Genomic DNA, 13,821 nt, shown 5'->3' on the forward strand with positions numbered 1-13,821 from the left:
GTATACCCCGTGGATAAGGGAGGCACCAATGTGTGGAGAAATGGAGGGCCCTTTTCCATTTTTTCTTTTTGGAAAACTCCAACTGGTTCTTTAAGATGTAGCTCAATGAAGGTTAGCATCACCTTCTTTGGATAGCTTTCCCTTCCCTTCTGGGGCAGAGTTAAGTGCTTTCCTCTCTGTGCTCCCACAGCACCGTGATAATAACCCCTTTTCGAGTGTGAAGGTCAGGGTGGCCTCTGAGTTGCATAGGCAAATTCCTCCTTCACGGGACTGGGTTTCCTGTAAGAGCAAGGATTCATCTATTCATCTTTGCATCTCCAGCACCTAGAAGAAGGCCAGTGCTTTATGAAATGTGATTGGATGACAGGTGTGGAGCTTCTAGCGAAGAGGATCCCTTGTGCAACAAAGGCAGGAGGCATGGGCAGGAACGGGCAAGATCCCCCTGGTGGTGTTCTCGCTCTTAACTCTTCGCTCAAGATGGTGAAGAATTGAAGAGAAGAAACATTTAGAACTTCTCAAAAGAGCCCAGGAAAAGCCTCAGTCATAGGTAAAATCTTGCAAAGGGTGTGTGTCCCTCGTTAACACGAGGTCAGAGCTGAGTAACCCCGAAGGAGAGCAGAGAACCTTAAGATAAAGAAACCCAGTGGTCACAGGCACAAGGAAAGGTGCCTCCAGTAAGACCTACATTGTGTTGGCCTGCAGTATAGGGGTAGCGGTAGGGTGCTCTCCCCTACCCCCAGGCTCTGGTGTAAGCATAAGTCTTCCCTAGTTCATAGCAAGGTAACCCTGGGCCTGTTACTAAAATCTCAGTTCCCTCATCTATACAGAGGAGACCATAATAATGCTCTATAGGATTGTGGCTAAAGTTAAATGTGATAATGCATATTAAACACTTAGCATTGAATAACCATTCAGTAAACATTAGCTGGCCTTCCCATTTTTCCTTTAGCTATTGTTTTCTCTGACTCCAACATAGATGGAGAGAACATTCTATGGAGGGAATAAGGATTAATCATCCTGCATGAATAAGAAAAAAGACTGATCTTTAAGCAGCTCCTCATCTGTGGAAATCCAGGTCAAATGTCACTTCTTGTGGGGGCCATGCTTGGCTTTCCAGGCGAGAGCTCTTTTCCCCCTTCCTGTGGATCTAAATTTCCCTCTGTATTCTAGTAACTAGAATCCACTCCCCCCTGTACTGAACAGACCTGGGCCACATCTAATCTTTGTGTTGCCAGCATCTAACCCAGGACCTGCACAGAGTAGGTATTTGGCAGATACTATTGAAAGAAGAAATGTACAGATATATGCATTTGTTTCATAGCAGATGTTTAAGAATTACCAGAGGATGAATTTCATAGTCCAGATAGTGCTATGCAAGTTATGTCCAGGGGAACTCTAGCACCCATTCCTCACTACTTCCTAGATGCTCCTGGTTCTGAGAGCATCCTGGCTGGTTTCACCCTCCTTTTGGTCACTGATGTGTCTCCATAGTTCCTTTCCTCTCACCTCAGCAGGACTCTGCTCAAAGTCAGACACTGTACTTAGATACCCACTGCCAAGCATCACAGGCAGCCAGCAGGGTTTATAGAAATAGCTTGAAGAGGTTCAGTGCTAGGCTCTGCTGCCGCAGGCAGAAACCCACGGCTGGCGGCTGGTGGAGCAGGGCCAGGGAGCATTCCATGGCCAGGTCGAAGACTGCCTAGGGACATTAGCCTCTCTTCAGTCTCCAAATCAACTCAGCGAAGTCATTCTTCCAGCAAAATGATTTCACAAAATTCAAAGCACTCGCTTGCTTGCTCTAGGCATTTGTCCCTTTCCACCGGAGGGATATTTTTAGCATGTGCACAAGAATATTATCGTTAAACTCCTCAAAGGAGGTGAGAGTAGACTTCTCAAGCCCTGTATGCCATCAATTAATGGGTTTGTTCGTTCACCTGATTACCTGCCATGTGGCAGCTCCATGAGATGACTTCTGGTCCAGACTTCCAGCTTGTGATCTCATAATCTGCTGGAAGAGATGGGTGTGGACCCGGAAGCCACGTGCCCAGGTCAGGACCAGAGCTCAGAGGTAGAAGAGCTCACTGATCCCCACCCAACAGCCAGAACGGAATGTCTGAAGCCATGCAGATTGTTTTTAGAAGTCTGAAGGTGTCATTTTAGTATTTGTGATTTTGGCATTTTATCTTTTGAACATTGTGCCTCAGGGTGAGTTGTTTTAATGTGGTTTGCTATTTTGGTTGCAAAGGAAAATCAGAGGGCCTCAATGCAAAGTCAAGAAAAAACACCCAGAAGAATTCATTTGCCTAGCCTTGGTCATTATAACCTAGAAGGTGCCAATAGTACCTGTACATAGGATTTGACACCTGTTGTTTGTAGCCTAGGACCTAGGACCTTTGTAGCCTGACAGTGCCTTCTCAATACCTAGGTTAAGTTCTTCTTCATGTACAGGAAACACATGAAATTATATTTATTAAATATTTGAAATCATGGGGGAATTACTCTTACTGTATATTGAGCAGGTCTTCCTTAAAGAACAGCATGACTTCTGGGCGCCTGAGTGGCTCAGTCGGTTAAGCGACTGCCTTCGGCTCAGGTCATGATCCTGGAGTCCTGGGATCGAGTCCCGCATCGGGCTCCCTGCTCGGCGGGGAGTCTGCTTCTCCCTCAGACCCTCCCCCCTCTCATGCTCTCTCTCTATCTCATTCTCTCTCTCAAATAAATAAATAAAATCTTAAAAAAAAAAAAAGAACAGCATTACTTCTTAAGTTTGAAAACTTATAAAGAGGAAAAATACGGAGGCCTGGGCTCCAGTCCCAGTGAGCCTGGTGACAGCATCCTTTAACTGGGGTGTCATTTCACTCCTCTGTGGCAGGAAGAGTGGCCAGATAGATAACCTCTATGGTCCCTTCACCTCTACATTCTATGACTCTGTTCTTCTTATGTCATCATTTAAGGAAGTTGGCAGATATAGCAAAGAAAACTATTAAAGATTTGAAGATAAGCCCCCCAAAAACAGGTTAAAAGAATTTTTTTAAAAGCCTTGGTGGCGATCACTAAGGCATGTGACAGAATTTTATGAATTGAGCAGCTTCTATAATTCCCTCTGAGAATAGCCCAGGAGAGAGAAAGCTTTAATCATATCAGAAAAGATTTAGGTTACAGGTAGGGATATGAGACACCAGAGGGGTTATAGGGTTTCCTTATTTGGATATTTTTAAGAAAATAGTAGATGGCTCTCTTTCTGGGACAGTTTGCATACAGTCTTGCCTAGAAACTGGGAGTGAACCGGATCAGCAGGTCTTAAGCTGTTCACAGTGACATCTCAGAAAACAGGTCCCCACGTGCTGCTTTGGTAACTTCCCTGCTCTGTGCTAAGCAGCCAAGCAGTGGGCATCCGCCTTGGTCAGTGAGCGGAATGCATGAGGACAGAGATTTACCTGCTGCTGAGGTAAGAGCAGGAGCGAGGAGGGGCTGGGAGATGCTGGGTCCTTTTCAGAGGCGGCGCCTCCCAGAGAAGGCCCATCGGGGTGACTGCCACAGCTCCTGATGACCCCTCCCCCTATTTCTGGGTCCATTTGAAATACACCTTCTCCGGGCTCTAACTTGTGCACTTACCAGCTAGTGAATAGACTTTGAACTTTTTATTTTTTTTAAAGATTTTATTAATTTATTTGACAGAGAGCACAAGCAGGGGGGAGCGGCAGAGAGAGAGGGAGAAGCAGGCTCCCACTGAGCAGGGACCCTGACGCGGGGCTCGATCCCAGCCCCCTGGAATCATGACTCCAGCTGAAGGCAGCTGCTTAACTGACTGAGCCACCCAGGCACCCCAGACTTTTGGAACTTTTAACATGGAAGGGATTTCATCTCTCAATTTATAGATGAGGAAACAAAAGGCCCACGGAGGCAAACTGGAGCCCGATATCCCACAGACAGGTAGTACCCTAGGTCTCCCAGGCCCCCATGCTGGGCACTTTGTCCCACTCCCTGCCGGTTATTTCGGTTATGGTTTCCTTGGAGGTGTACAGGAGTATAAATTATCTGGATACCTTCTTGCATGGCTGATTTAGATGTTTGCTATTTTTATTTTTTGGTAAGTTTCTATGTTAATTTCTTAGTCTTAGCTAGTCATTTTTTTTTTCCCTTCACAGCCCTGTTTCACTTACTCATTTTCCATCTTCAAAACTTTTTGCGTTGTATTAACCATCTTGCAATGAGTGACCTATAATTTCTGTATCACATTTGAAACGACATGTAACTGTGGGCTTCCTGAAGCCCGAGGCTTTGTGACCCCCATGCTCATAGTCCAGCTACCAGAGCTGTGCTTTGCACATATAGTCACAGAGGATGAGAAAGAATGAATGATTAAACAGTGAATGAACAGATGGTGTCTGATATTGAGATAATTGAATAGTAGATAATCTACTAGTCCGTAATAATATTCAGCTATTTGAAATGATCCAAGGATACCCTGAAGTTTCAGTAGGGAAGAGTCTGGATCTTAAAGTCCTTGTGGTAGAATGTAGAATGAAGGGTAGCTGCAGATTTTCAAGATGTTAACACCAGGAGCATCATTGTCTATACCCTAGGAAAGGTGAGAGATGACAAGGCATCGAGGGCCTCCACAACCCCAAGCCTGGAGTATCCCCTCGGCTTGCAAGAGGTTTGCTCTGTGTCACATCCGTAATGGCTCTGAGCAACTCGGTAGAAAACAGGTGGCATCAGGGGTGTGCTGGGGAGGGCAGGTGAGGAGATGGGCACTCCGTGGTTGGAGACTGAGCCGAGGTCTATGTGCTCTGCTTTACACAGCTTCCAAAGCCCCTCAACCGTAATCAGACCACAGAGGCTCCGAGAACAACATGTTCACTAGGTTTAGAGTAATCTCACCTGCTGGCTTCCCGTGAGGGTTTACAGGGTCCGAGATAGCTAGAGAAGAAAGCCACTGAGTACATGCCCCCGCCTCATTCCTTCGGTACCTTTACCTCCAAGGCCACAGAGATACAAGTTCTGTGCTCTGGAGCAGCCCGTGGGCAAATCAGTGTATCTGCAGGGAGAAAAAAGACTATCCAAAGGAGATTTTGACTTGACAAAAGAACTCATAAGAGCTCCTTTAAATGGGCATCTATATTTGAGGCTATTTATCATTATTTGGCTTCTTAAAAACAAAGTCATTTTTAGAAAACATTTTCGGAATCATCCTTTATGTAAAACTGTGGAATACCTGTATCCATAGATCCAATGGTATCCCAAGAAGATACAGTAAATTACTGGTGGTGGTTAGATCCCCTGCAGTGGGCTACTTTGTAACATGAAGGGGACCGAATTACCTGAAGCAAAGCTTCTTCCTTGTCTCACAGAAGTTTATCATGATGGCTTCTTAAAAACCTGGGGCTGTTTTGCTTCGGACTCCTATATTTTATGGTCCTCTGCTTCAAGCAGCATAGTCTAGCACTAAAGATTGCAGTATTAATGATGTTCTCGATTACATGTTGTTTTGGATTATTAACTGAATGTTTGGAAGCTGTATAGTTTTCTCCTGTCTACGTATTGAAATTATTGAGGTAGAGCTAGGAATCTGGGTCCTGAGTTTCCAGTTTTACTTTACCCAGTGTGTCAAGTTGCAGGAAAAGTAGGACACATTCAAAAGAGTCCCTAGGCAATGTGATGTCAGGTTCCAGATGCCTCCCCGATCCTGGCAGTTATATAACTGGGCATCAGTATAGCAAAGCAAAATACTGACCAGCACACCGCTACCACCTCTCAGAAAGGAATCTAGCCCGTGAGCATCTCACTCTGGGCAGATCACCTTCTCCCATCCTTTTCTGCTGCCTTTCATTATCAGTCAGGAAACTCCTCAGAGAAAATTCAACTTACATTTTTGCATTTATTTTTAGAGAATGTGTTTCCTTCTGTAAATTCCACAGCACTGTTCTATAGTAATCTCCTACCAATAGTTTCTGTGTTCCAGCTTTAGGGAAGTTGAGTCAGGTTCCTTAAATCTAAATAGTCATTATCAGAAATTCTCTTTCACTACTGATCTGGAAAATACCAGCCTCTTCTAAACTGAGACTCAAAACTAACGGACGTAAAGAAATGAGCAGGTTTCCGGAGGGGGAGACGAACCATGAGAGACTATGGACTCTGAGAAACAAACTGAGGGTTTCAGAGGGGAAGGGGGGTGGAGGGATGTGGTAGCCTGGTGATGGGTATTAAGGAGGGCACATACTGAATGGAGCACTGGGTGTTATATGCAAACAATGAATCATGGAACACTACATCAAAAACTAATGATGTAATGTATGGTCATTAACATAACATAAAAAAAGGAAATGAGCAGGTTTTGTGGCTTTTGCAATTTGGGGGGTTATTTTGTTTTCTTAGGACTTTAGAAATAATCTTATAAAAGTGAACAACCAGTACTTTCTTTGGCCGAATGTCTTAGGATTTTACAGCTATTGATTTAATAAATCTAAGTGCTTACAGGAAAACTAGCAGCCAGATGTGACTTAGATGAATGGTTTGAGTCTGTCTTCTTAGATTTATGATTTGGGCAGTGATTCAGAAACAGCGTTCCAAAATTCACCACTGACTTGCAAGAGACCTTAAAATGGTTTCTGGGAGGGCATTAATAAGGGATAAAGAATATACAGTGGAATATTATTCAGCCATAAAAAAGGAGGAAATCCTACCATTTGCAAAAACATGGATGGACCTTGAAGGCATTATGCTAAGTGAGATAAGTCAGACAGAAAGACAAATACTGTCTGATCTTGCTTACATGTGAAATCTAAAAAGAATTAAGAATAAAAACAAAGCAATGAGAACTAAACTTATGGAAGAAGAAATCTGACTTACGGTTACTAAAAGTTGGTGGTGGGGGAGGGGAGGGAAGATTGGAGGAAGGCAGTCAAAAGGTACAAACTTCCAATTATAAGATAAACAGGCCCTAGGGATGTGATGCACATGGCTGGCCCCACCGTGTGGTGTATAGGAGAACTGTTGAGAGCAAATCCTAAGAGTTGTCATCACAAGAAGAAAAAATAGTCCCTTTCTTCTTTTCTTCTTTCTTTTTTTATTGTATCTGTAGAAGATGGATGTTAGCCGAACCTCTTCTGATCATACGTAAATCAAACTATCATGCTGTACATCTTAAACTTACACAGTGATCCATGTCAATGATTTCTCAGTAAAACTGGAAAAAACACAAAGGGGGCCGCAGTTAACGCAGGAGCGGTAAAGTGGAACCAGGAAGGAACACGCCTTCCCCAGCCACTTCTTTCAGGCTCCAAATGGCTCAGCACATCCCATTACTGCAGCAAGCTCTCTAGAGACTGCCGCCAACGTGGTGCCAGTAATTTGCAAACTGAAACCCTAACTTACTATCCTTATGAGTCTGACTACCATTACTATAACCCGTACCTTTGAATGGGCATGAAGTGGGTATGTTTTTTCCAGGAAAACACATTAATAGACTGTGTAAAGTACCTAATAGTTGATTCTAACCCCAGCAATACCCTTCTTAGAAATGGTCTCATCTGCATGTTTTTAATTCCCTCTTCTTCCTGCTTCTCTGTTTTGTGAACATGCTGCCATTTGCGTGTTCGGTTCAATTAGGTGAAGGGTCTCTTCCCAGTTATGAACCTTAATGGCCCTATTAAGGGTACCTCCATCCTCTCCCTGCTCTGCTCACCAGCAACTGCATTTAAAACTCCAGCCTTGCTTTGAGAATGTGTACATAGACAAAGCATTTCATCTCATGGAAGCTTTAGTTTTCTTATCTATAAAATGAAGGAGTTGTAATCAATTATTTCTTTTAAGTTCCTTCTGCCTCTAAAAGTTGGCTTGTGTTTCCAGGACTTACTGCTCATTCTGATAGTAAATGAGACCCTCTCCGGATACTCATGCTTGCACCCAAAACAACACAGTAGCACAGTAACTTGGGCTGTTGACTGTTCCTTCTCCAGTTCACCTTTTTAAAGTTTGTATGTATGTATGAATGTATTTAAGAGTGCGGGCAGGGCAGGGGGAGGGAAAGAAGGTCAATCAGACTCCCCACCAAGTGTGGAGTCCCAGTGCATGGGGCTCGACGCAGGGCTCCATCTCACACGACCCCTGAGGTCATGACCTGAGGTGAAACCAAGAGTTGGATGCTTAACTAACTGAGCCACTCAGGCTCCCCATCCAATTCACCTTTTCAAATAAATTTTCCTTTAGCTTTTGATCACTGAAGGATTTTGGATTTTTAAAATGTGACAACTGTCTGATTATATGGCTTCTCCAAGTTGATCTTCCCCATTTATAAATCTCTTAGAAAAATACAGTTCTCCAGATGCTCATGTTTTTCACCTTGACCTACTTGCCATGGTTTAAAAATCACGTGGTTTTAAAATAATGCTTTTTTACCCCCCTTTCTAGGTCTTTAATTTGAATGGGCCATGCAATTTCTGTCCAAAACATTTTCTCTACTTTTTCATTGTACCATGATCTTTAGATTTTCTTTCTCACCTAATATTATAACTCTTTTGTTTCTTCTTTGGTCCCACTCTTGACCCTTAAAATGTCATCTTTTTACCTTACTTGTGTTTTTCACCGGTCTCTTACCATGCTCTACAACCTAAAACTCTACGTCAAAGGATAGGGCTAAGTTTAGGCTCAGAGATCCCATTCATTCTCCTTAACCTTTAACATTGCTTCATGCTTTCAGGGTAACTAGGTCAATGTAGATGTCCCTTGCCTGAAATGAGGGGCAGCACCTGGCTTATGGTAGACATTCAGAAAATATTTGTAAATGAATGGATTTCATAATCCCATGAACATCCATGAACGAAGAAGTGTTAAGTGGCTTTAGATCAGATTTTATCAAAGATCTTGCTAAAATAGGATGGAGGAGAGCCTTCTCTTCATGTCTAGGGAATATTTGAAAAGGCATAAGGGAGAGCCTGGCCAGATTAGTCACAAGGATCTAGTAAAGGGTGCAAAGTTAATGTGCTAATTTCTTAACCCAGAGGACTTGCTTTCCTAACACGTGAAAGTATGATCTTCCTAAGCTAGAACACCTGGGTAGGCTCTCTGTTACAGTTTTTTAAATCTCCCATGGAGTATACATATTAGACGGCTAATGAATAATTGCTAAGTGAGTGAATGAGGGGACAAAATGAATATCTAACACGAGTGTAAAGGCATTGAGCCTGAACAGATAGGATGAGTGAAGAGAAAATTTGAGAACTGGAATCCTGGCTGCTCTTCTCCCTGGCTGTGTGATCTGAGATATGTGTCCCAACTTCTCTGAGCTTCTGTTTCCTGTTTTTACAGAATGGGAATACATATATTTATGCCATCAGATTTCATTGAGAGACATTATAATAAACACAAAGCTTGTGTTTACTGCATCCCACAAATGTCTTCTCCTTGAGGCCTGTGTGAAGGGATTGCCATCAGACCTCAGTTGTGTAGCCCTAAAAAAATTGGTTTCTTTGGCTTATATAGACAGAGTGAATTATGGAACTGATGACATTTTTCTTTTTGCATTAGCTTCTAGAGAACTTGGAGCTAGATTTTTAGCCTCCTTCTAGCAAAATGTGCAGTCTTAACTCTGGATTTGGAGGCATTAAAAGCTCCTCCCTGCCATTATCTTATTTGGCCCATGTTTATTTCTCCTTAACAATTGCATGATTTTGGGGCGCCTGGGTGGCTCAGTCGGTTAAGCGTCTGCCTTCGGCTCAGGTCATGATCCCAGGGTCGTGGGATCGAGCCCGGCATCGGGGGCTCCCTGCTCAGCGGGGAATCTGCTTCTCCTTCTCCCTCTACCCCTCCCCTCTGCTCATGCTCTCTCTCTCTTTCTCTGTCTCTCTCACTCTCTAAAATAAATAAAATCTTTTTTAAAAAGTTATATTAAAAAAACAAAAAACAATTGTATGATTTTATTCGTTCAGTTCTTAGGTTTGGATGTAATTTTGTAACCTGGCTCAAATTGTTTTGGGGACAAGGCTTGGTGGGGGGTGGGGAGGAAGGAAGGATGGATGGAAGGAAAGGATGAAAAAAGAAAAAAGGGAGGAAGGAGACAGAGAAAGGCAGACAAAAAAAGGAGAGGGAGTGAAGATGGCAGGAAAGTCAGCTAGCCATTGCCTGTCCCCAAGGGTCACTGTGCTGTGTAACTCATGTTTGCTTGTATGGTTAAGTTCTACACAGTTTTACCTTCCTTCAGAGAACCCAGTGAAACTTTTTAGATACATAAGGTAAATAATAAAATTTTTATGGATAATAAAACATTTGTAGAAATTGAAATAGCAGCAATATCTAATTCTGTGACTTTCAAATCATGCTCCCTTGAGTTCCTCCAGGTACATAAGGTGACAGGAAGCGGGCTTGTGGCTACAGGGAGACATTTGGGATTTTTCAACCACAGCCTCTCAGAGTTTTTCTTTTTACTTGTTCGCTTTTGTCTACATGTAAAGCTTCTCTGGTAACAAAGGATTTGGGGGGAAACAAAAGTTTGAAGCCACTGCTCTATGTACATGACGAAACAGTCGGTTGGTGGATAATAGATGCGGCTTTGTAGAATTGAGCATAAGGCATTTTTGGCCTATGGGTGGAAGTGTTAAAACTGTTGTTTTTCTGTGGTTGTTGGTTGCCACTGAGAACAAGCACAGCACTAGAGAATGCTGTGAATATACAGAAAAGGAAATTCATTTAAAACAATATCCTGCAACAAATATATTTTTAAAAATCAATAACTTCACAAAAATGCTCAAATTATAATTCCATGTAAAAATATCCCATCATCCACACTCCCACCCCACTCACTCATTCCTTCCCCACCAGGAAATCCAGCAAGCTTTAGTGGAACTCCAATTTGAAATACTCTGGTGTGAAATTAGCTAGAGGCATGGAGACTGTATTGTCTGTTTCATTCTCTTTCTACCCACTAGAGGGCAGCAATAAAGCACAGGGAAAGGAGAACAACTAACTCCAGCACTAGCCTTAGGTTTCTCAACAAGACGAGACTTTCTGAAAAAAGAACACTTCAAAAGTCCCTCAGATTCCCATATATGAATTATTAGAGGGTCAGGTTCCCTTCCTCCTTCTCTAAATATTTAGAGAACTTTGAAAACTCCCTTTGAAGTTATAAAAATTACCTGTTGGCTTGGCCAAACATACTAATTTTCAATGTGAACATGACATCATCTCTAAAAAAGACATTTATGTAAAAGTTCAGTGTTATAGTTGTATATTACCATGTAACACACCACTCCAAGACTTGGTGATTTAAAGCAACAATCATTTTATCGTGTCTCTTGATTCTGTTGACTGGGCACAGCTGGATGACTTTTCTGCTCCGTGTGATTTGACTGGGACTGTAGACATCCAGGGTCTCAAATCAGCGGGAACATTTCCAATGGCCCTACTGCAGTGCATGGCAGTCAATGCTGGCTGTCAGCTGGGAGCCCAGCAGGGACTGTTAACCAGAGTGCCCAGTCATTGGCTTCATGTGGCTTGGACGTCTCACAGCATGGCACTTGGTTTCCAAGAGGGAACATCCTAAGAACGGGCATTCCAAAAGGAAGGAGCCAGAAGGTTCCAGTCCCAGACACACTTTCTTCTGCCTTCTCAGTGGTCAAAGCAGGTGCAGGATCAGCCCAGATTCAAGGGGGAGAGCAATCAGCTCCACCTCCTGACGTGAGGAGCAGCCTGTATACACAGGGAGAGGAGAAAGTGGTGAGAGCCAGTTGGAGACCACCACATGGAGGGTTAAGCATAAGGCGATTTCTTACATATTGGAAAGACAGTTATAAATCATGAGGGATGCAGAGGGTTATTTCTTCATTTAATAAATGGAGATTGCTGCTTAATGTGGTACTTTAAGAATTAAGATGCACAGAAGTCATTCCTTCTATTCTTTTCCTTCTGCAGATCTGCTGCCTAAAGCAATAAAAATGGCCAGAGGATCAGTGTCCGATGAAGAAATGATGGAGCTCAGAGAAGCTTTTGCCAAAGTTGGTGAGTAGACCGGGCAGCTCAAGTCACATAATTCTCCTCTTTACTGAGTAGCTTCAGGACAGATTGGATGAAACGGTAATGTAAGCAAAATGGTACAAGTGAAAGGAATACAGTGGTATTGGCCAGAGGAGCCGGGGAAACTTAATTTTGAAAGGTTCACTTTAGGAAAATTACTTCTTTCTCTATCAAAACATGGAATGAACCCTTTCACACCTGCAGCTTTTCTCCCTATTTTTATCTTGCCTGTTTTCTTTGGCTTCCTTTGTTTTTCTACAATTCCGTAGTTTTTCTTTATATCTCTAAGCTTGTGATTTATTTTCCCATCTGTTCCTATAAGTCTCTTCAGATTCTGCTTCCAGAACCTCTGTTGTGACATGATGACTCGTGGATGTTGGAAGTGACACTGATGTCCATCTCTCATAGAAACAGGCCCCTCGTGAGACTCTGGCTCTTGCATGGGGTCAGGCTGTGGCCTCTAAATGATTGCCTCGCCAGCATACTCGCCTTTCCTCACCTCTTCATCCTATTACCCGAATTGCCCTGAGACTTCATCAGGTGGCCGCTTGCTTTGCAGATACCGACGGCAATGGGTACATCAGCTGCAATGAGTTGAATGACTTGTTCAAGGCTGCTTGCTTGCCTCTGCCTGGGTACAGAGTGAGAGAAATCACAGAAAACCTGATGGCTACAGGCGATCTAGACAAGGATGGGAGGATCAGCTTTGATGAGTTTATCAAGGTGAGTATGATGCAGAATACAAGGAGATGGCATTTGAAACCTGGGGCTTTAATTTGAAAAATCCAGAAATACATTCCCACCCTCCTTGCTTCAACATTACATATTCTTCCTTTTGTGGTTTTCTTGATCACAGATTGGGTTTCTAAAGGTACATTACGTTTTGGCAGGTTTTTCATGGCCTAAAAAGCACAGAGGTTGCCAAGACCTTTAGAAAGGCAATCAACAAGAAGGAAGGGATCTGTGCAATTGGCGGTACTTCGGAGCAGTCTAGTGTCGGCACCCAGCACTCCTATTCAGGTAGGATGTCCCAGTGGGTGCATGGTGGAAGTGGGGTGGGGGCCGGCATGAGGGGAGACTGGCGGGGTAGTGGGAAAGGGAGCCATATGGAAAGGATCTGTGCCTTCCCGGCATTACAGAGTCTAAACCTGGTATTCAAACCTAAGGGGTACAAACAAAGAAGCCAGCACAAGTTTGTTGACTACCGCCTGTTGTCCTGTGGTTGGTGGGTCAGTTCCAAGGACATAAGGTAGGAGGAGCACTCCTAATCGTAGGTAGAATCCAATACCAAATCATCTCAATAGCATTTAAAAAATACGCCAAGGCTGCCAGAACTCCTTTGTAAATCTTACGGATAAGATGAACTACTCAGGCTTCTGTCTCCTCTAAACTTCGTAATAATTCTCAGTGCCTGCTGATTGGTCAAAAAAAAAAAATTGTGTTTTCACTGATTTGGAAAGAAGTTGTATATTTCTTCTGAAGGCTGGCATCCAACAGCCTTAACGGAAACTAAAAGTTCAAACAGGACGGTAATCCAACAAATCCCAAGCTGAGTTCTTCAAAACATTAACTGATCTTAAAGGTAAATTCATGATTAAGTACGGTCTTTGATTGTGGAGACAATGTTTAACGTTTTACTTTTTAAAGTAAAGACAGAAATTATATAAATATGCCTGATGAATCTTCAAGACAGTGATGTGCTTCTGCAGTGCTTCTCAAACTTTCGTGACTCAGGATTCTTCTGAGGGACCCTACTGTTTTCAGTGACACACAGTTTGGGAAACACTGTGCTGGGCTGTAAGGCATAACTTG

At 43.1% G+C, this 13,821-nt stretch overlaps 1 protein-coding gene across 1 annotated transcript in view; it reads left to right on the top strand.

The window, feature by feature from the left end:
• Positions 1-13,821, top strand: part of LCP1 (lymphocyte cytosolic protein 1) — a 52,468-nt gene that overhangs the window by 9,481 nt on the left and 29,166 nt on the right. The window contains exons 2-4 of the mRNA XM_028103754.2: positions 11,908-11,994; positions 12,569-12,732; positions 12,900-13,029. Of these exons, the coding sequence (XP_027959555.1) occupies positions 11,931-11,994; positions 12,569-12,732; positions 12,900-13,029 (358 nt within the window). The 5' untranslated portion in view covers positions 11,908-11,930. The remainder of the gene's footprint in view (positions 1-11,907; positions 11,995-12,568; positions 12,733-12,899; positions 13,030-13,821) is intronic.

This window comes from Eumetopias jubatus, unplaced genomic scaffold (genome assembly GCF_037043125.1).
Source record: "Eumetopias jubatus isolate StellerSeaLion01/CBP00866 unplaced genomic scaffold, mEumJub1_p1.0 scaffold_3, whole genome shotgun sequence".
Taxonomy (NCBI): Eukaryota; Metazoa; Chordata; class Mammalia; order Carnivora; family Otariidae; genus Eumetopias; species Eumetopias jubatus.